Below are 23,614 nucleotides of genomic sequence, written 5' to 3'. Positions count from 1 at the left end.
TTTCCCTATCTACTTTTTTTGGTAATATTCCTATTATTTTGTGCAATAAAAGATAAGTCTCTTTTATTGCACTGTTTGTCTGATTTTCCTTCCCCTTTCCTTTTGAGGCCTTTATCAATTTTAAGCTCTAAGCTTAAGATGAAGGTCTCCCACATTTCAAAATGTATTATGTCGATATATGTATGTATATAATTTTTTCTGCTATTTGTTTTAATAATAAAAAAAGAGAAATTTATCAGGTATAAATGTATTTCAATTAGATTTAGATTGTTAGATTGTATATATGCATATGTTATTAATTATGTTATTTGCTTATTGTTGTTTTGCTAAGAAAAAAAATGATTACACTTGTGTATACTTTTGTTATTGGAATGTGGAAATAAATAAATCAAATCAAATCAAATATTGCCATATATCCTTCATGGATACACCTTGGACAAAGGAGACACGGCAAAATATCTTGGAATCTACCTCCATCAAAAGCTCAGCTGGAATCATCACATCAGTCAGGTAGCAAAAAAGGCTAATTCCACCAGGGCTTTTCTTCAAAGGAACATCAGATCATGTCCTCGCAAAGTCAAGGTGCTCTGCTACCTCACTCTACTTAGACCAGTCATGGAATATGGAAGCATCATCTGGGATCCTTTCACTCAAGCTAACATCATGATGCTTGAAATGATACAGAGAAGGTATGCTCGCTTTGTTTGCAATGACCACCGCAGAGCAAGCAGTGTCACCTCCATGCTCCAACAACTGCAATGGCCATCCCTGCAAGAAAGGAGAGCCCAGGCAAAGGTTGCGATGATGTTCTGCATTAAGAACTCCTTAATATCCGATGGTGGCCTGTACTTATAGAGAAGAAGAAGAAATCATGCATTATTCCGCAATCTACAAATTCCTCTCTATCATTGTCTCTGAATCCACAAGTGCAGTTCTACATGACGATGACAAATCCATAGGGCAGCTTCGTCTTTTCCTCTTCCTAAACGACACAACTCTCTGCGTCTCCAGAAATATACATGTAGTCTACAACGTGATCAAGAATCCTTAGAACAGATTCGTCTTTGACCCCCTTTCTTCTTCTCAAACAACACCCCTTGATCCTTTGCATCCTGGAGTCCAGAAATGTAGATCTACGTCATGAGGACGAATCCCTCGACCGGATTTGTCTTTGGCCTCCTTTCCTCTTCTTAAACGACACACCCCCTGACCCTTCCCTTGAGCTTGCCTTGATGCTTCCGACCACCTTCTCCTTGATGTCTAGCTTCTCTCTGGGTTCATACTGGGCAGCCTGGGGTACGTAGGAGCTCATGTACAGAGGGTTCGCTTCAGGGAGTTGAAGATCTTGCTCTCTGTGTCATTAAAAATATATGATTTGATAAGTATTTACATGATGTCTTTGAAAACAAGAGTAGTGGGTATGATGACGGCAGAAGGCCAAGGAAACAAGCTCTTGGAGGGGTTATGGTAGTCTGCAGGTACAGACCAATTAGATTCACTCACGTGCTGTGGCTGCTTATTTTACAGTGTCTTTATTTTAGATAAGGTATAATTTTTAAAGTGTTGAATTTGAGTCTGTGCTTGCAGACTAGGGTTATGGAGGGGGATTGGGTGAGGTTGCCTCAGGACCCCCCAAGGTTTAGTTGAATTACCAACAAGGTAAAAACTTTGCTTGCTTCAGGGTAATGAAGGTCAAGTTTAAGATATCAACAATGACCTACAAACATGTATATGTAATTTAGCTCATTAGGAATTTACTGGTTTCTGTTTCATCAGTTTTGTTGTTTAAATTCAAAGGCCATAATTGGTGCATTTCATAATACATATGCCATTAACATTCATTATTGTGAGAAGCTTGTGAGTCGACCACTATTTCTGAACAAGATAAAAGATAGCATGGACCGCGGGTAAAACTTGAACAATTATAGAAGTATCTAACTAATGATGAACTATGAACCAGATCCCAGAATTGAAAACAAAAATAAAGAAACATCTCATTGATAGATGGATACCAAGTGCAGGGAAACAAGGAAGATAGTATTGTTTATATGAGGTTGTAATCACTTTGAAAGAGAAACAGATTCAGCTGAGCACACAGTGGTTGACCAATTATAAAGGATTTTTACGTACAAGTGATGTAACCATAAGGGTGCAGTCATTACATGTATACATGAAGTATAGTCTTCTTCAGGGCAGGTTCCCACCAAATCAGATGCTCATGATCGTATAAAAAACTCAACATGAAAGGATATACTTACTCTTCTGGTTCAGTTGAAACAGATGTCCACCCACCATACGCATCGCTATTTCTTTTTGTTCCTCTTGATAAACTCTCTTCATTCCCCTCTTTCTTCTCTTGATCTTTCTCTTCATCCTCATCTGATTCTGATTCTTCTTCGACCTGGAAGATAATACCAGGAAAAATATGCAGACATTCGCATCACAAGATTTTTTCTTTGCTATTTTGTTAAACATGGTGGCTCAAAGTACAAAAACCATGGACTATGCAGATTTCATGGACATAATTACTTTTATTCCATCACGTCCACTACGAAAAGTCCGACTATAAATGTGCACTTTTGGCACAGGGTGCTTGACTGAAGCATGGTAGTATGATACTAAATCTGCATAGTGAATGGTTTCTTACCATGGTACAACTGAAACCACTTTTGTGAATTCGGGCCATTCTATCAAGTATTCTGGGGTTGTTATGCTGATTTTAGGTGGCTTAACAAATGACAAGAAAAAACGGCTGTCAATAGTTCAGCACTTGGCAGAAGTCTAACTCCATTGCCATGATTCTTCTGTCTCTCCACAGCATCAAATGCATATTCCTTTCCAATCACTTGCTGCCAGGCACCAAATCTCTCGGTAAGTGTTTCATGAAATAAGGACTTGTCTGATGTTTTATCCGACAAGTACCATATCATCCGACAGTTACCATTGCAACAGTGCATCTTAGCCAGTCACAATCAAGGGTGTTGTGGTGTGCATCTGCAATCCAAGCTACATTGGGAAGGCTACATACTGATGTAGAGGTTAGGGGCTTGATCCCTGGTCACGTCTTTCGAATGGTAACATAAAATGTCGCTCCAAGATGTAAATATATCATATATCATATATTCTGGGAGCTTGTACGTTACTTCAACTGCATTTTTCCTTCCTTCAGGTGATTGAACTGAAATTATCTAACTGGCAGTATGAAGTGCAATTTCGATGAAATTTCCAGTGTCTTGTTTGTCCTATTTCCCTTAATCTTTTATTCAGATATTTTTATTTTATTCATATTATTCTTAGCCTGGAGTACCCCTTTAAAAGCATGTCTTTCTGCAATTCCCACCATGTGATTTTGTCTACCTTTTGTTTGGAAGAAGGTTTATCTTGTGATGAGGTGGAGGGTGCTGATATGAAGTTGGCTGGTTTTTCCCACTGGGTCACTGCATTGGATGAGAAATAAATGGAAGGTCATGAGAGGGAGCTATAACATACAGAGTGGAAAATTGACAGAGAGAAGGAAAGATTATAGAGGTCAGTTTGAAGATGGCTGGATAGACCAGTCTTCACCCCAAAAACATCTGGTGCAAAGTTGACAAGCAAAAGCTGGCACTGGGGCAGGCTCAGTGATGGTGTTTGCTCTGCATTTTATACAGGTATTTATATCAAGAAATGGGAATGAGAGGAAAGGTTAGAGAGAGAAAGTAACAAGAGTGTCGCTAAGGCGAGCACATAATACGCCCGCCTGTAAAGCGGAAAATGGAGATATTGGTCAAGCAAGAAAAGTGGAAGGTGGCGACTTCACCTTTGACTGCCTGACCTCAATATCAATAGAATTCCTGAGAACTATGCTAGTTTCATACAAACCAAATTATATGAGCCTAAAGGTTAAGTTAAACTAAAGTTATCACGTTAACAAGGACTTCAGAAGGGTAAGATGAAAACCTTTTGACCTCACAATCAATAGGCTTCCTGGGATCCATGCTAGTATCATACACACCAAATTATGAGCCTAGGTTAATACTGAAGTTATCACATTTACAAGGACTTCAGAAGTGTATTATGAAAACATGTCACTGTGATCTTGACCTTTGACCTTTTGACCTCCAAATCAATAGGTTTCCTGGGATCAATGCTAGTATCACTCAAATCAAATTATATGAGCCTAGGTTAAATTAAACTGAAGTTATCGCGTTTACAAAGACTTCAGAAGTGTACAATGAAAATACGTCACTGTGACCTTGACCTTTGACCTCAAAACCGATAGGCTTCCTGGGATCCATGCTAGTATCATACACACCAAATTATATGAGCCTAGGTTAAGTTAAACTGAAGTTATTGCATTTACAAGGAAAAGTTAACGGACGGATGGACACCAAGCGTGATACCATAATACGTCCCGTCGAGACGGGCGTATAAAAAAATGAGAGAGCGACAGAAGCGATGCTAATGATAAGGATGCTGATCATGATATTGATGAAGACGATGATGATGAGGATGATGATAGTAATGATGATAATGATTATGATAATAATAATGATGCTGATGACAAAGATGAAAATGATGAAAAGAATAATGATGATGATAATGATGATGTTAATGATGATGATGATGATGAGGAGGATGACAATGATGATGATAATGATAACAATCATGTTGATTCACAGTATTTGTATGCGTTCATATATCTGTTTAAAAACACTCAAAGGCTCAACAACAAAATTAAATTTCAATGCCTTGCAAAAATGCACGCTTTGAGAAAAATATGATTCAGCAATTATTTATGAACCCCTGCCTCGTTAATTCCATATATCTTAATTGCCAGAAAATACAAAGAGAGAATATTATTAGCCCAACTTTAAACTCAAGCTACCACTTCATCAGTAGTACTCAATGCATTCAAGAAACTTATCATACCAGTTACCAATTCACCTCACCTGGGTCGAGTGCAGCACAGTGTGGATAAATTTCTTGCTAAAAGAAAACACGCAATCGCTGGGAGTCAACTTGTAAATGAAATTTCAATGAATTGTATTTTTTCTGTAAACCTAAGGCTAGTATAGTGCAAATCAAAGAGGGGAGGCTCTTGAGGATGAGGGTCCTGATCTTCAAAGTAACTAATATCCACACTCTAGATAACACTGCAGTTACTTTAACCACACAGAAGCCAACTGTGCACTTTGGGGGCATGTTTTGAAACTGAAAGCAAGGTTTATAAGATATTTTATGTAGATCAATCAAATCCTCAGCTTTGTGGACCCTCAGACTCGTGGGAAGACCCTCACGACAACTCAACAAAGTTAAAAAACTAAAACTTTTGATCGTCTGTTACCTCCTGTCTTGGTGTTCCAGTAGTAGGTGTGACCCTCTGGACTGACCGCTTCCATCCATTCCTGTGATTGGTCGTTGGGTGTGGTCGATGATGAGGGCGTGTTCCCCTGGGTACTTGACGTCCCTCCTGGCTGGTATCTGCTCCCCTGCTGAACTGTCAATTCCTCTGAAATGAATTATAGTTTTATAATCCTATAATACTTGAAGGGTTTATATCCGCTTTATAGACTACACTCTTCAAGCATGGTCTATTTCTCAGATAGTCTAATACCACATGGGCTAATCCCATCTGGGCTAATCCCATCTGGGGGGTGTTTCACAAAGATTTAAGTATGACTAAGAGTTGTATTTAAATGTATAGTTGCGCACGATATGAAAGGTATGACCGCATTGGTCAGATCATGCCAAGAGGACGCGCACTACTGCATATTGATCAATAAGATTGCACATTGCATATCATGTACGCGTCAGCATTTAAGTGTGACTTACATGTAAGTCATACTTAAATCTTTGTGAAACACTCCCCCTGGTCTACTATCAACTACTCTCTGGATAGACTGCTCTTATCCATTCATGGGCTTAGACATTCATGTAATTTGTGGATAAATTCTGCTGCAATTAATATTTTCTTTAGAATTTATCAAGGAGCTTTTGAGCAAGTACCTACAAATTTAGTGATATAAGAAAGCTACACAGAAAGGTCACATCCTGTAATTTTAAGATCCTTTCATGTTTGAGAAATGCTCACAAATAAATGTTTTAAAAATGCAGATATTTTAGTGGTTTAAATTTACTTGATCTACAAGCTGTTGGTCAAATTCTCAGATAGTCTAATTAAACCCATATGGTTGACTTTCAGTTTGGTGTAGACTACACTAATATCCACTTATTCTAATTCTTATTCATTCTCATGACCATACGGTCTAATTTTCACTTCATCTACTTATACCAAAATTTACCATGTGAAGGAATATTTATTTTACATTCTCTGCATCGTAACTGTTTTTATAGGGTATACACATTCATATCTACAATAAATATGAAAAGGAATGGTGACAAGAATTTTGGGGGATTTATTTTTTAAACTTATTTTTAATTTTCAATTTATTCAAGTCCATTAAATTACATTAAGCATATAAAAACAATAACAAAATCACAAAAAGTACAGAAAAAAAGAAACAAAGATATGATACAAGTAAAGAGGAAAAGGCTAAGATTGTATAAAAGCTATTTACAGTACATGCAACAATATGAACATGAAATGGGAAGCATCAAAAGAACAAAGCAAAGGTTCTGTACAGTAAAATATAATATTCAAGACAAATAAAATCGATACCATAACTAAGAACAAGTGTTAAGTAGCATGTTAGTACCCTGCTCTTGCTGTTGTCGTACGCTGTTTTCTACCAGAGCCACCTTATACTCTGGTATCAGGTCAGGATTAGATGCCACATCCTTCTTGAAAGCTTTCATAGCATCCTGCAAAAAACAAACAATGTCATAATCCAGAAACAAACCCTGAATACAGCGAATAATTTTACTTCTCAAATTTGATGTAATAGCACTTATGGTTGTTAGAGAAAAAGCTTTCAACTACATGTAGGTTCTGTACAGTCCTATGTAAAAAAAAATGCTACACAGAGGAAATGTTGTGTGGTAGTCCTAAAGCATATGGAGAAAATTGTTGTGCAATACCAGGAAATTTACTCCCTGTAAATATTTCAGCACTTGGGAAATTCAGATTCCTGGGCTGATACAGACATCCATGTACTAATATAGTATTACCCTCTGAACTAAAAGTATAACAAGAAATAAACCATGATACTTGTCATAAAAAAGATGTAGAGATCTTGTAGTCTGCATTTACTGATTAACTGTAAGTAGAATAACCCAAAGAGACAAGAAAGCATTAATAGACAGTTTACACACCCAAATAAATTTCTCTTTCATCAAGCAAAAAGGGTTTGCCTTAGTGGGGAAAACTGGTGGCATATACTGTGTAATATCCCCACGATACAATTTGGGGGAAAAGGGAAATAGGTAGAAATACTATAAAATATACTTCCTGAATATTTTGAGGTATTGTCCAGCATTTCTCAAGCATATTGTAACATGTCCCTGTATCTCCCTGTACATTTAATTTTAAAGGCTTTTTCCAGGATTTCTCACCTGGGTGGGAAATTTACCGGAAAATTGCTAACACTGCTTTCAAAGAAGAACAAACATACTTTCAAAGGGTAATGCAATGAGCCACATGTGTTGCTCTGTCAATATGTACATTAGCTTTTTTTAGGCATACTAATAGAGGTCCCCGACCACTAATAAGATATTTTCATAAAGATAGCATCCAAACCCACTTGTACTATACATGACTTATGAATATTAAAGAAAGATAATTCTGTCAGACATTCTCCCCTCAGGTACAAATTGCTATTACCAGCAAATGTTGACATATTGATAACTGTCGATACATACCTCCTCTATCTGTTTCATGAAGCCGCTGAGTTGTTGCTGGGTTTCATACTGCTTCTGCCCTTTCTTACGCAGCTCTGCAATCTTCTTCTCCACATTCTCCTTGTGCCGCTTACCCCTCTCGTGAAACTCTTTACTCTGAAGTCAAAATGAATAACATCATTACGTTTCCACACGATTCAGCAAGATGTTCTGTTCGGACAGTGATTTACTGTTTTTGAAAACCTGCAATGCCATTTCAAACTTGATCTAATATGAAAATTCTGTTTTGTCATAAATTCTTTGAATGGCTTCATAGACATACATGTATATCCTACTCATTTTGAAAATTGCTCCATTACTTACCGATTTGTTGTCTGCAAACCAACACTGGCAAAAGTCACAAAACTTTCTTGGATTTGACTTCCAATAATCAGCCCTAAAAAAAGAGAAATAAAAAATTTAGAAACATGAAATTGATGCATGCTTATCCTATAGTATGGAAGGGGAAATTATGATGTGGTTTATTTTAAAAACAAGTGAAGAAATTTGATGTTAATGGGCAGTAAAGATTGCAAAAGTGCAATGAAAAAAAAGTAATCAGGAATGAAATGATTTATCTTATACAGTGCATATTAAAATGAAGGTAATTCAAACCTACAGGGTTAATGGTATTGGATTATTGGATTTAAATTTATACAATACCTATAGATACAAGCTTACAGGTACCAAAGACATGGGCCTTCAAGATCAAGGCAAAGTAATACATTTAAAGTACCGGTAATACATTTTGCCTGCGACCATCTTTACCTGTAACGAGCTCAAAATGGGAAGGACTGAATGGGCTCCAATACGGCACCGACATGACTGACGTATAATGACGGTATAATAGGGTTTAGATGATGGAAGGCAGAAATGGCTTCCTTATTCCAGCTGCTGATCTCCCATTGTACTAAACTACTAGAATAACAGGGGATGTTTTGATCAACACTTCTGATCATCTTCTGGTCATCACGACTTGCTCACTACAATCTCAAACAGTAAGAAGTAGCACAGCCAGAGGAAGTCAGAGTAGTGTACCCCTATCCAGAATTAAGATCAAGTGGCACTCTGTGGATTGTCAAACAATTTTGGATCAATACACCTATCCCACGGAAAGGGCAGCTTCTCTCCTCTTCCAATCAATCTCAGAATCCTGCTGTCAGAGTGATTCATATATAGACACTATTCTAAACCAATTCAACTCAGCAATGCTGAAAACGTCACTTTCACTTCCACACATCACTTTTTCCAAGAAGAAAAGGGCAAACCTGAATGGACTTCAGAAGTAGGGAAAGTTTACAACAAGAAGCCATCCTTGCAGTCAGACTCAGGCATAAAGTCAGGTAGTCAGTATTATGATCACCTTAATCTGAAGAAAGCTTTCAGAAGATGCCTTAGAGCCAGAGCTGTTGATCGTATGAAACTTCACAAGAAAGTTGAACAAGCCTCTCTATTTGATGAATCTCTGTTTTATCGCCTGATAAATAGCAAAGGGCAGAAGTCACAGAATGCAACTACTACCTTGGAATATGATGGATGTACATACAAAGACACAGAAGTCATACTTGGATGGCACAAGTACTTTAGTGACTTAGCTTGTGACTTCTCACATTCCTCAGAAAGAAATATGGACTACTCACTACCTCTGTCAGATGATACTCATTGTGATGCCACAAGAGAGTCAAGTCCATTGCATTGTCATGAAGTCATCTTCAAATGCATCTCAAGTATCCTGACCTCCAAAATGCTATAAACTCTCTTAAACTCAACAAAGCAAGTGGTCTTGACAACATTAGCTCTGAATATATTAAACACCTAGACACAGTTGCTCAAAGGTTTCTCCTGTTCATCCTGAATTTAATCTTACAAAGTGGGCATTGCCCGAAATCTCTCAAAACAGGAATCATCTCGCCGTTCCATAAAGGTTAGGGGAAAAATCCACTAGATCGCCGCAACTACCAAGGCATCACACTAACACCCACAATCTCCAAGCAACTGGAAACCTGTATTAAACCTCGTCTTGAGACCCAGCTTTCCATCTGTAATTAATATTTCTGATCAGCTGTAGTTTGGATCTCGCAAGGGTTTCTCCTGTCAGCTAACTGCATTATGCTTACAACTCACCACAGAAGTCTCTGTAGCAATGAAGAGACCTTCCATCGTTTATTTCTTACATGCAGAGAAAGCCTTCGACAAGGTTTGACATGCTCGTCTACTTCACAAACTTCATAACTCTGATCCAGATTCTGATATTCTTCGCATCATCCAGAACCTGTATGAGGGAATGGAAAGCCAAGTTTTCTGGGATGGAAAGGTCACAAATACCATACAAATCCAACAAGGAGTTTGGCAGGGAGGAGTTCTCTCTCCAACCCTCTACACACTCTTTATTGATGGACTCACCAAGAGAAACAGTCAGCTTGGTTGCACCATCAATGACCGATATTCAGGTGTCACCATACTTGCTGATGATGTCGCCTTGATTAGAACACCCCTTCAGAACTTCAAGAGATGCTGACCACAACTCATGCATACACAAAAGAGTGGCAATATAAAATCAATCCCTCTAAAAGTGCTGTAAAAATATATTAAAAAAACACCAAATATCATTATGATTTTTGTTAGATGATTGGATTTTATTTTGTTTGCTTAAAGTTTGAATGTTTTTCCTCTTTCTTTCTCTTCTATCCTTCTTTCTTCATCCTTCTATCCTTCCTGCTTGCCATTTTTTGTTCCATCTATCTTTATTTCCTGTTCCTTTCTGAAGGATTTGAAGAATGTGTTCATTTTTCTTTCTTTCCTTATTTCTCTAACTTTCCTTAAATTTCCTTTTTTATTTCCTTCATTCTTTCTTTCCTTAAAATTGTCTATGCTTCCTTCTCCCTTCCTCTCCATTTTCTTTTCATTCTTTCTCTCCTTCCATTATTTTCTCTTTTTTTCATTCTCTCCTCCCTTCATTCTTTCCTCCTTTCTTTTTTTTTCCATTCTTTATTTTATTTTTTCCTTCTATTTCTTTTCCCTATTTTTTCTTTCCCTCCTTTCCTGTTTTTCTTTGTTTCTTTCTTACCTCCTTCTTTTTTTCTTACTTTCTTGTTTCCTTTCTCTCCTTTATTTCGTCTTTCACACATTTATTCATCTTCCCTTCCTTTCATTTTCTTTCTTCCTATGTTCATTTCAAAGAATGACTGAAATGTTTTTTTCTCTCTTTTATTCTTTCTTTCATCCTTCTTTTATTCTAAATTTCTATAAATTTTTTTTCCCCTTCATTTTTTTCCTATCTTCTCAATTCATCTCTTTTCTTTCGTTTTTTTTTCATTCTCTCCTTCATTCTTTCGTTCAACCTCCCTTCCAATTCTTTATATATTTTTTCAAAAGTCTAACACTGTGTAGCCTTCTTTGTTGCTCTTTTTTAAAATTAACTTGAATAATTATTATATCCGCTCGTCACGGTGCAGCGTGCTTTGACCTTTGTCGATTGCCCCCTAGGCCTAGGCCTATATCATTTTCACTATCATTTTGTGAAATCTGGTCACTCTGTGACTGCGTAGTGGTATTGAAGTGGAGTGGAGCCTACACGAACATCACCTGAGGCAGGTGCGCGCGTACCAAATTCTGTACCGTACTGTACTGCCAAGCAAAGTCCGCGGAAAAGTCACAGGAGAGAGCTAGAGAGAGGTAGGCCTAGGATAGGCCCTTGGCTTGGCATACACCAAATAAAAATATACGGGACTGAAGTAGGATTCACCACAGATAACAGATGTATTTCAAAGCATTTAAACATGAAATGTAATTCGAAAGTTACTCTTGTTATTTTCATGACTATTCATTGACTGTAACTATTACACCAAACACACTCCAGCAGTAAATAAATATACAAATCGATGAACTTACATTGTTAATTCCCTGGCTTTGCTTTGGCTTGGCTTGGTTTTGCTGTTGTAGACGTCTACGGTAGCATGAAATTGAAACGACGAATAAAAAATGAAAAATAAAAGAGAAACGATCGAGGCAACAAATCGTCTAATTACATTTTTTATACGTTTCTCAGCTCTGTTGGGCTAGATTGGAATTAATTCACGCAGTATTTCGAGTATTAAGGCGGGTCTTAAGAGATTATCTTTGTGATGTGGATCACAAAACGACTATTATTCTGTTTAATTGTTTTCATCAAACATCAACAGACAATTTCTATCAATTACTCCCATCAGCACATGCATTAATAGGTTTTGCTTTATATATGGCAAGCTTCAGTATCAACCAAGTTTTTAATGCTTTATATGTTCAGTGCATGTTTAGTTATCATAAATTTTCTAGTCATTTTTATGTATTTAGCTTTTACCATTAATAAATCTTGTATTAATTTTCATGTACTCGATTGTCCATTAAGAAACATGAATTTACTTTGACATTTTACTTTTCCATGTTCACATTTACTATTACCTTGTAAGCACTGCTTTGTTCGAATTACCCAATAGATATTTAATTTTGTATATCATTGATGTTTTTGAGAACGGTATATCATTTCTTCGTCTTCTTCTTATTATCATTATTTTTCTTCTTCTTTCTTCTTCTGTTTTCTTCTCCGTTGTCTTTTGCTTCTTCTCCCTTTTCCTCCTTCTTCTTCCCTTTTTTCTTCTCCTCCCCTCCTCTTCATCTTTCTATGATTCCTTTGTAATATTTCATTAATGCTTCTGTTTATGTTAACATATTTTTTTCAAATATGTTGTTCGTTAAACATTGGTTTTTAAATGTTTACCCAGAAGGAAAAACCAGTAAGACCAGTAATTTTTTTTACTGGGCCATTTGATTTTTAACTGGACTAGTAAAAATCAACTGGAGTCTCCAGTTCCCACAATTGTCTTCCAATTGAAGCAAAGTAGTAATACCAGTTAATTTGTTTTTCATCAAACTGGTGTGACTGGTCCAATTAAAATAATGACTTTATTTCAAGTCAAATTCGTTTGACGAATTATGGAAAATGAATCTTGCAATTCAGAGAAAGTTATTATCGTTATCATTTATCATAATCATTCTTCTTCTTCTTATTCTTATTATTATTATTATTAATATTGTTTATTATTATTATTATTATTATCATTATTATTATTATTATCATTATTATCAATATTATTATTATTATGTTCATTGTCATCATTCTTATTAATGATATTATTAGTTATTGTATTACTATTATTATTATTATTATTTTTATCATTATTATTATAATCATCATTAGTATTAATATTATCATAATAATTATCAAGATCAAAGATATATTCCTCTGATATAGTCAACTGGTCAAAAGTAATTCCATTTATTGTTTGAAATTGAATTTACAACCAAGACCAAGACCAGTAATACCAGTAATTCTTGTGATGCTGATCACGTGGTTTACCTCATTTGCATATTTCCTATTTTTTAAAGAAAAATCAGGATTTAGAAAAGAATATCATTGCAATGGCACTCATTGTTGTTTCAAAACTTTCTAAATAATTGTGTGAACTATTTCACAATGAAAATGTGTAATTTCACATAACACATTTAAAATTACAGCAGAAAGATTAATTTACTAACCGTCTTTTCCACCACATTTCACTGACCATGGTATATAACAAACTAAATACATGTAGTAAATTGATCCAGTAAGACCAGTTGAAGGACCAGTTTGACCAGTTGGAGGACCAGTCAGACTAGTAGGAAATACACCAGTATTACCAGCTTGAGTTAGATACCAGTTTGAAGACCAGTGACAAACTCCAGAAACAAGACCAGTATAAAATTCCAGTTGCAATTCAAGACCAGTTTAATTTTTAACTGGACCAGTACAATTTTAACTGGACCAGTATGACCAGTTAGACCAGTAAACCGATGTTCCAATTTCCAGAGTTACCAGTTAAAATTCTACTGGTCTAACTGGTCCAGTGGAACTGGTTTTTCCTTCTGGGTACTATGTCAATTGTATATCATGTTCCACACGGCCCTAATGGAAATCAGTTTGTGAACTGTTTGGGCTTTTTAATCGTGTATAAATACATTCAATCTTATCTTATCTAGCTCCTAGCTTTATAGGCCCATTCGCTTGATTGATAATTACTTTGTCTAATTATAATCCAAATGCTACCAGTGTCGGTGTGGGGCTGTGGCTAATAGACTGATATAATACTCCATATTTTTCTTCTTTCCCCTCTCTCCTCTTAAGCCTACCCCACTATCGCATGCAAAATTATGGAAGGAGGTCGCAAATATACCCACTCAGCTGTCCTACGTGGTTTAACTACAAGTAAGCTTGGTATAGCTCTATTTCTACTGGGCTAATAATCAAAGAAAGAAAGAAAGAAAGAAAGAAAGAAAGAAAGCAAGAAAGCAAGAAAGAAAGAAAGAAAGAAAGAAAGAAAGAACGAAAGAAAGAAAGAAAGAAAATTTTGCTTTCGCGGTCTGCGCGGGAAAAATATCAATATTGCGTTTCCCCTTTGTTTCCCCGCACCATTTTCCTCTCCTCGACTATGGGACACATGTATTTCTTGCAAGAGATCATTAAGTATACAATGGTGTTAATGATGAAAAGTAGGCCTAATTTTTAAATCGTATTGATACAAAATTTCCGTTCTTCTGGTCGGAGTGAGTAAACACTACCGCCACTCCCGGCGAGTCCCCATATGCAATTTCTTCTTTTCAGCAAGCAACTTTTTTGGCACGTAAGGGGCAGGCACAAAATTCGTGCCGTGCTGTATGCAAAAGTATAATATAGCTGAAACCTTATTTCATATCGCTACACATTCATCTGCTATCCTCTTTTGCGCCATTGATTTGAAAGTTTGAATATCACTCAAGTTAATCATACAAAAGGAAGCACATATATTTCTCTCCTTTTTTTCAAAATAAATCACAGAGCTAGGTTTCAATCACTGACGGATCCACGGGGGGGGGGGGGGGGGGCACAGCCGGCTCATCCCCCCTTGAGAGGCACAATTAAAATTTGTAATGTAAAATTGCCGTTAAAACACAAGTGTGAACCCCCTTTGAATGTGAGGGGCTTTTTGTGGACGAAAATTAATGTACCTTTTTTAACCTCTTTTTTTTCCTTTTCAATTTTTTTTTCTCAAAATGCCCCCCCCCTTTTGGAAAACGCTGGATCCGCCCCTGGTTTCAATGCTTTTGGTACATGGGAAATAAGAAAAAAAACATCTCCTTGTATCGTCCCTTTCCCTTTCCCATTTTGATTTTTTTTTCTTCGTAATCGAGTACTATAATCTTAAAGGGGAATCCAACCCAAATGAAAACTTGTTTTATAAGGAAAAGAAAAATCGGACAAGTTGATAGGTGAAAGTTTGAACAATATTGGACAAACAACAAGAAAAATATGAATTTTTTAAAGTTGTAAATATTGGTAATCACTATACCCATGGAGACTTCAAATTGGCCGCATATGGGATGTCATAGTGATGTAAGGCAAGGACTACTCTTTCATGTACTCCAATACATATTATGACTAAAATTTCTTTTTTCCTAAAAGTTTTATTTCAAATTATATTTTTCTTTCAAGAGCACATAAAACAATATACTACCTGAGTTATATTTAGATTACTGCCCCAGGGGAATGGGTACTAAGGAGAAAACCACAAATCCCTGATAATAAAGTACATGGCCTATGGGAAAGTTGTCCTTGCCCCTTGTCATAATTTACATCCCCAGTTGCCAATTTGAAATCTACATAGTATTAGTGATCTAAATTTTAAAACAGCTATAACTTTCTTATTGCTTGTCCGATTTCTTTCAAACTTTCACCATTCTGTTTAATTTATTTTCTCCTTCCCAACACAACATTTAATGGCCAAGGCTGGATTCCCCTTTAAGAAAAATCCAATGACTTATAGCAGGTTAAGGTTTCAGAGAAGTTTCGAAATTTCAGAGTTTCAACGCTATTCGCTGAAAGCCTTCTCCCTGCACATCCGAGTCTGTTTTGCGAATTAAAGATAAGTAATGTGGCTAACAAAACTGCGATCAAATCTGATTTGAACAAGGTCAGCATTTTATACCAAAGCCGGCATTGTGTGCAACTCAATGAATGGCCTTTTCTGTTCTCAATTTATTTAATAAAACTTTTTAACTCCCGCGCGAAGCGCCGGAAGAGGGATTATTTCAAATTCCTCAACATTTTCCCATTTTTGTGCGCACACAATTTCTTCTTTTTTTAATCACAGCAAGTCAATTGAATTCGAGCTGATAAGGGTATTAGAGACGAAAAAGAAGCCTTCTTTGAATTGAATTTGATCCCAGGACCAAAATCCAATTGAAACCAGTTGGATTTCCAACTGGTTTCAATTGGTTTCAATTGGTTTCAACTGGTTTCAATTGGTTTCAACTGGAATTTAACAATTTCCAGTTGAAACCAATTGAAACCAGTTGGGCAACTGGAAATCCTAACTGGAACCAGTTGGGTAACTGGAAATGACTTCCAATTGGAAATGATTTCTAACTGGAACCAGTTGAGTTACTGGAAATCCCAACTGGAACCAGTTGGGCAACTGGAAATCCTAACTGGAACCAGTTGGGTAACTGGAAATGACTTGCAACTGGAAATGATTTCTAACTGGAAATCCCAACTGGAACCAGTTGGGCAACTGGAAATCCTAACTGGAACCAGTTGGGTAACTGGAAATGACTTCCAACTGGAAATGATTTCTAACAGGAAATCCCAACTGGAACCAGTTGGGCAACTGGAAATCCTAACTGGAACCAGTTGGGTAACTGGAAATGACTTCCAACTGGAAATGATTTCTAACTGGAAATCCCAACTGGAACCAGTTGGGCAACTGGAAATCCTAACTGGAACCAGTTGGGTAACTGGAAATGACTTCCAACTGGAAATGATTTCTAACTGGAAATCCCAACTGGAACCAGTTGGGCAACTGGAAATCCTAACTGGAACCAGTTGGGTAACTGGACATGACTTCCAACTGGAAATTATTTCTAACTGGAAATCCCAACTGGAACCAGTTGGGCAACTGTAAATCCTAACTGGAACCAGTTGGGTAACTGGAAATGACTTCCAACTGGAAATGATTTCCAACTTGAACCATGCAGTTGTGTAACTGGAAATCCTAACTGGTACCAATTGGGTGACTTCTAACTGGAAAGATGGGTAACTGGAAATGAATTCTAATTGGAACCAGTTGGGTAACTGGAAATAAAACTGGAACCAGTTGGGTAACTGGAAATTATTTCCAATTGGTTTCCAATTGGAAATTTTCCAGTTACCCAACTGGATCCAATTGAAACCAGTTAATTTGCATATTATCTGCCAGTGTGCACAGATTAATGTTTTATGAGATTCATCATCATTAACAATGTATCTATTTAATTCTTTTCAATTTCAAGTACCACACTTTTTAAAGATAAGTATTTAGAATACTTAGCAGTGAAAACCATGTTCATAAATGTTATAGATTATAATTAAAACAGATTAAAGGATAATTAGTACACCACTAACTGTTACCAAATTACATCAAATAAAAATACATATATTTGAAGATCTTCCATATAAATATATACATATGAAAGTCTGTATTTAATCAATGCCCTTTACATTGGTATTAATAGACATAAAAACACTGCTTCTGTGTTGGCATGAGCAATAGTTAGTGCAAATGCTAATTAATTTGTAACTAATTAAGTTCATTCCAACTGGAAGTTCCAATTGGATCCAGTTGGAAACCAATTGGTTTCAACTGGTTCCAGTTGAAACCAGTTGCCTCCAATTGGTTTCAACTGGAACCAATTGAAACCATGTTGCCTCCAATTGGATTCAATTGGTTTTAATAGGGAAATTGGAACAACTGGAACCAATTGCCAACTGGTTCTAGTTGCCCAATTGGTTTTAACTGGAACCAATTGGCAACTGGTTTTCAATTGGAACCAATTGGTTTTAACTGGAACCAATTGGCAACTGGTTTTCAATTGGAACCAGTTGTTCCAATTTCCCTATTGAAACCAGTTGGCCAACTGGTTTCAATTGGTTTTGCCCTAATTGGTTTTAACTGGATTTTGGTCCTGGGATGAGACATCGGAAACTTCACGCTTCGGGTTGGAGGGGAAACTCGACCCCCCCCCCTCAGTGCACGTAACCCTAGGAAATATGGGGATATACATAACCCCGGTGCACCTCAACAAAAATGTATACTTAAATTCATTTCTATTGTAGTGGCAGATCAAGAATTTTGAAACAGAGAGGGCCAAGATGACAATTATTTTAAATTTAGCTATATTCAATGGGCAATTCCCAATTACAGAGGGGATGGGTGCCTCTTGCACTCCGCCAGGCCCTTGGTCCGCCACTGCTTTTTGTTATAAATCAATTATCAATACAAAAACGATTTAGAGAGAAATCAGTCACTTGGCCCTTTAATACTAAAGGGTTAGGAGTTATTACATATCGTATTTGCAATAAAATTATACGGTATTTACACACCATAAACGTATTAAGTATAGAAGATGGCCATATAATCTTGAAAAGAAACGAATGTAACCGAAACCTAAATGTGGTAGCCTATGATAGGACTATCTTCACATTTACTACACCTGGGTGGGGAGTGGCAAATGTAGATAAACGCCTTGCCAAAGGACGCGAGTGCTGCGGTGGGGTTTGAACCTCGGACCTTGTGGTTCAAAGTCTGGAGACTTATCCACTGAGCCACAATACCTCAACGAATCTACGAAAACATCGAATATAATGACATGTCAAACGTGAACAACAGGTTCAGCAGAGATTGAAATATATGCATTCGTGTGGGTTGTTGTATGTTTGTGTGTATAGTGATTCTTATTCACTGATTGTGCAGTCAATAATCACTTAATATTATATACATTCTCATTGTGAGAGAATCATTATCAAAGTGCACACGAGACGATGGTATTTGAAGAGCTCACTTGCAAAAGGGATTAGGTCCATTTTTCATCAAATTTGATTTTTATGTCTTAATGTATAGATTTTTAGTAGCTCTAAAAGATGATACCAAAGAAAAGTTGAAATTCCTATTAAAAAGTGAACTAAAATTGCAAAGAAAAATCACTTTTTTTCAAAAGGGGTTAGGTCCACACAGATTTTTTTTGGACAAGAATATCTTAAAAAATATGAAGACTGGTAGATTTCTCTATACCCAATTTTATGTTCTTATGGTAGGGTATCATGAAAATTCATTTTCGCATAAGAATATTGCGATATGGGAGAATTAAAAAAAAAAAGGATTTTTGGAGTGGACCTAACCCCCTTTGCAACTAAACTCTTCTGAAGAACTCATTTGTCAAAAGGGGTTAGGTCAATTTTTCATAAATTTTATTGTTTTCTGTCTCTAAACCTCTAAATTTTTAGTCACTCTGATGATACCAGAGACAATTTGAAATTTAAATTAAAACGTTAATGACAGTGGCAAAGGAAAATCACTTTTTTAATCAAAAGAGATTGGATTCATTTCAGTTTACTTGCAAAAGGGGTTAGGTCCACAATGCTAATTTTTTGAAAATATATAGAAAAAATTGAAGGCAGGTAGATTTCTTTTATACCCAATTTTATGTTCACATGATAGGGTAGTACATCATGACAATTTAGTTTTTCACAAGAATATTGCAATAAGTGAAAATAAAAAACGTGGTTTTTCTCGGAATGGTCCAAAGTGGGCCTAACCCCTTTTGCAACTAAACTCTTCATTTATAGTTTCCGTCAACAAAATACAAATAAGCAATACAAAGCCAAATATTTACAGATTTTTCAATCAATCATACAAGTACAATAACAAACACAATATTCAGTAATTAAACCAGTGACTACAAGGATTCCTAACCATCCACGTATTATGCTAAAGTCGCATCAAAGAAACCTAATCTAAATCCACAAAAAAATCAAGCAAGCAACCGAACAAATAAAAAAAAATGTTAACACCTATTTACCAAGAATGCATGCAGCATTTCCATTTATTTGAATGCAGGATAAAAGAGCACCGTCGATGCCTTGCTCGCGGGCTTATAGGTGCCGTGGCCGGGATCGAACCCCGGACTTTCAAATGTCTTGTCAGGCACCTAATATTAGACCACTAGACCACGGCACATCCACATTATGACGCCTCAGTCACATTAATGAAATCGACTTGAGACCGATCAAAATTATTGTGCTGTTTCAAATGATATAACATCGATCGGTTTCGTGAGTGTGACTGACATCAACGATGCCCCCGTGTCACACCAAAGACCCAGACTACAGACCCACCAAAGCTATTACCTTTTTGTTTTGTAGTAGGCTTTATTGTTAATTGATATTATAAACTTATATACATAATCTGAAAACATATTACAGAAAAATAATATAACAAATAAGTTGCAGCTGAGAATATACAAAGTTAAAAGAAATTACAGAAAATGACATAGCAGTTAAAGGAATTGGATCGGAGCAAACACAATGTCAAAATCACAGAAAATACCATTTTAATTACTCTGCAACTGAGCGATTAAAATAATAGTCTGTTGGTTGGTTTTGAGACGGTTTCGTTGGTGTGACTATAGCATACGATGGTGATATTTTTCGGTCACGTATAAAACCGTGACAACTACTGTGACGATCATGGATAATAAGATTTTGGTACTTCATAGAGAGCATTTCGATACATTTATTAAAGAAAAGACTATTTAAAAATGATTAAAAAAAAACAAGTAAAGGCCTGCATGGTCCCATGCACTGGCCGACGGACACAAAACGTATTCATAACGGATACAGCGGGCAAGCAAAATTTCGGGGTAGCTCCCTCCGCAGTGGCGTACCTAGGATTTTTCACAGGGGGGGCAAAACCGTCCACCAAAAAATTTGACAAGCAAAAAAAAAAAAAAAAAAAAAAAAAAAAAAAGGTCTTCGATCACAAATAAAGGATTTCGTACCAGAAAAAAATTGACAAGCAAAAAAAAAAAAAAAAAAAAAAGGTCTTCAAGCTCGTCAGGGGGGCATTGAAGGTCTTAAAGCTCGTCAGGGGGGGCAAAAAAGGTTTTTCAAGCCCGTCAGGGGGGGCAAAGATACGTTTTTGCATGGGTTGTGACTCGTCAGGGGGGGCAGAGTGCCCCCCCTGCCCCCCCCCCCCCGTAGGTACGCTAGTGTCCCTCCGTTTTCATCCGCTCCAGACAATGGACAAAATGGGCCAACAATCATGACAATGAAATCACAGTGGACGGATGGTCGATAAATATAGCGTATGAAACACGGGTGCAACGAGTACACAAGGGATACATGACGTTTTCAATCGGATGGGTCAGATGGCAAGATTCTTTACCGTTTGACATCCTCTCTGCATCCGTAAGTGCGGTGGGACAAAGCCGTTAGAACTCGCAGCACCATGGTACTTCAATAACAATACCGCGGGGCGGGGGAGGGCATAAATTTATGTGATCTATTTTCAATCATTGATTAACATCGGTTATATGGAAGCATAAGTCTCATAAATTTTCCCAATTCTTCTTTTCAAGTCGTCGTCGTCATCTTTTTTTTTTTTTTTTTGGGGGGGGGGGGTGGGGGGTGGGTAGATCTCTTCATCAACCCATTGTAGCTCTTGCATGTACCTAGAATATTTGATTTCTATTTTGTCATATTAAGAATTGATGTCAGCATATCTATACAGATTTGCTTTCATGCCAAACATAGTCTCCAAATCGGAAACAGTGAAAATACACTAGCAAAGGAATGAAATAACACTTTCATCATGTAAGTGAAGAAAGCATATTTTCGAGTGGAAAAAAAATGATGATTCCATTTTCAATCAGAAACCCCGGCAAGGAAAATTTAAATCACATAACTATTTCATGATTGGGATTCGAACCAAGGACCTTTCAGTCGATTTGGTAAAGAGAGCATGGATTACATAATGCACAGAAGTACTAGCAACGATGAATATCCCTTCGTATTTCGTATCCAATTCACATTCGTGAACATGGGTGTCGATCGGTATTCTTGGTTGGGGGGATGATTGACACAAATATTCTTGTGGATGGGGATCACAAAATTCAATTTGTGTTACCAGTAAGCCCAGTGGCGTACCGTGGGTCATGGCATTGGGGGGCACCAGCAAAAATTTTGAGTCACTTAGTGAGCGCGCAAAGCGCGCTCAGTTGCCAGGCATACTGACCTAATAGACACACTTTAAGGACAGTGCCATATATTAAACAGATATGTATCTCACTGATGATAATATTTAAGGAATCCACTACATATCTCACCACAGTCATCTAATGCCAGTGCTAAGCGCTTGCTGATTTTGTTAGAATTACACATGAAGTAATTGTAATCATGATTATTAACATACGAACCTCAATAATCAAATATTGCGAGCGCGAAGCGCGAGCTGAAAATTTAGGAAATTCAGACCTGAAAAGGGGCATTCTAAAGCTTGTTTGTAGGAATTCACTAAGACCATACGTATTTCATTAACCAAATGATGCGAGCGCGAAGCGCGATCTGAAAAGTTTTGATATTGAGATCAGAAAAAGGGACATTTTAAGGACTGATTCTAGGAATTCATGGAGAGCAGACATATCTCACTAATGAGAACATAAGCACGGACAAGAAATGTTTTATATTAAGACCTTAAAATGTGGCAATCACTTTAAGTAGTCATGAAAAGAAGCATACTATTGCACATAAAATAATAATTCGAAGTGCGAGGAAGTATATTGAAAACAGGAGGTTTTAGTGCCACAGGATTATATATCTCGTTAAAGTTAAACAGACAATGTGAATACCAGGAACAATGAAGACATGGGCCCTTATCAAATTATGTTTCATAAAGTTATGAAAAATGCGTCTTATGTAATATAACAGAATTATAGTATAATCTAACATCATAATGAACAATAATTTCTTATTTCCCATTACATTCCCTTCCTCTCTCCCTCTTTTTCTCCTTTTCCTCGTTTTTTTTGTCAGCCGATTGGATGGGCATGTGCCCCCCATGCCCCCCCGTAGTTACCCCACTGAGTGAGCCTATTCTAAACTCATACGAAAGAAAAAATGACAAAAATTGTCTGGACCATGTACAAAGTGATCTGTTTATTGAGCATGATGTATACAACTTCTCTCTTAAATCTAACCCGACTGGCAATATCTTTTTTCTTCTTAATGCATGATGATAAAATGCAGATTCGGACAAATTAAGACTAGCACAAATTACAAACTGTGTGGCTTCTCGTGCGCCATCGGGCTTACCGTCAGACGATTTTAACCCTTGATTTTAACACGTTTTAAATATTTTATAAGTGCATGAAACAAAACAAACATAAAAACAATCAAAACTCAACTGTCATGTTATGATATTTCTCCAACATCTTCTTGAATCATCAGTGTGTAATATCAGCTAATATATGTGTTAAAATGAAATTAACATACCGCATGAGTGTGCTCATATAGAATGCAAAACTGTCATCCCTTTCCAAACTAAAAAAAGATTTCTTTTTGCCAAACTAAGAAAAAATCAACCAACTTTAGTTATTCAAGTCCATAACAATAACAAGAATAACATGAAAAAAAAAACCCTTCCGATGTTCATATCTGAAGATACGCTTTAGAGAGAAATGAATGATTATTCTTTCTGAAACCATTCATTGATTTCACTTATTAAAAAATTGTAAAAATATGATCATATTATATTGAGCTCACTGCACCTCAATATTTTCATGAGAGGTATCTGATGGGGTCACATGATAAAATGTTTAATATTCAAAAGGGTTGTAGATTAAATGGGACAAACATCATGCACTTGGATGTGGGGAG

At 36.7% G+C, this 23,614-nt stretch overlaps 1 protein-coding gene across 1 annotated transcript; it reads right to left on the bottom strand.

Annotated features, from left to right (window-relative positions):
* Window positions 1–980: 980 nt before the first annotated feature.
* On the bottom strand, window positions 981–11,772 carry LOC129260928 (WW domain-binding protein 4-like). Its single transcript, XM_054898936.2, is given in 9 exon segments — window positions 981–1,212; window positions 1,214–1,352; window positions 2,259–2,401; window positions 3,358–3,437; window positions 5,327–5,491; window positions 6,699–6,804; window positions 7,801–7,935; window positions 8,143–8,215; window positions 11,710–11,772. Coding segments are annotated over 9 exon segments (972 nt in total). The 5' UTR covers window positions 11,712–11,772; the 3' UTR covers window positions 981–1,083.
* Window positions 11,773–23,614: the final 11,842 nt, after the last annotated feature.

The sequence above is a fragment of the Lytechinus pictus genome, unplaced genomic scaffold (genome assembly GCF_037042905.1).
Source record: "Lytechinus pictus isolate F3 Inbred unplaced genomic scaffold, Lp3.0 scaffold_19, whole genome shotgun sequence".
NCBI lineage: Eukaryota > Metazoa > Echinodermata > Echinoidea > Temnopleuroida > Toxopneustidae > Lytechinus > Lytechinus pictus.
Note: the sequence above shows the minus strand (reverse complement) of the source record. Positions and strands in the feature narration are given on the sequence as shown.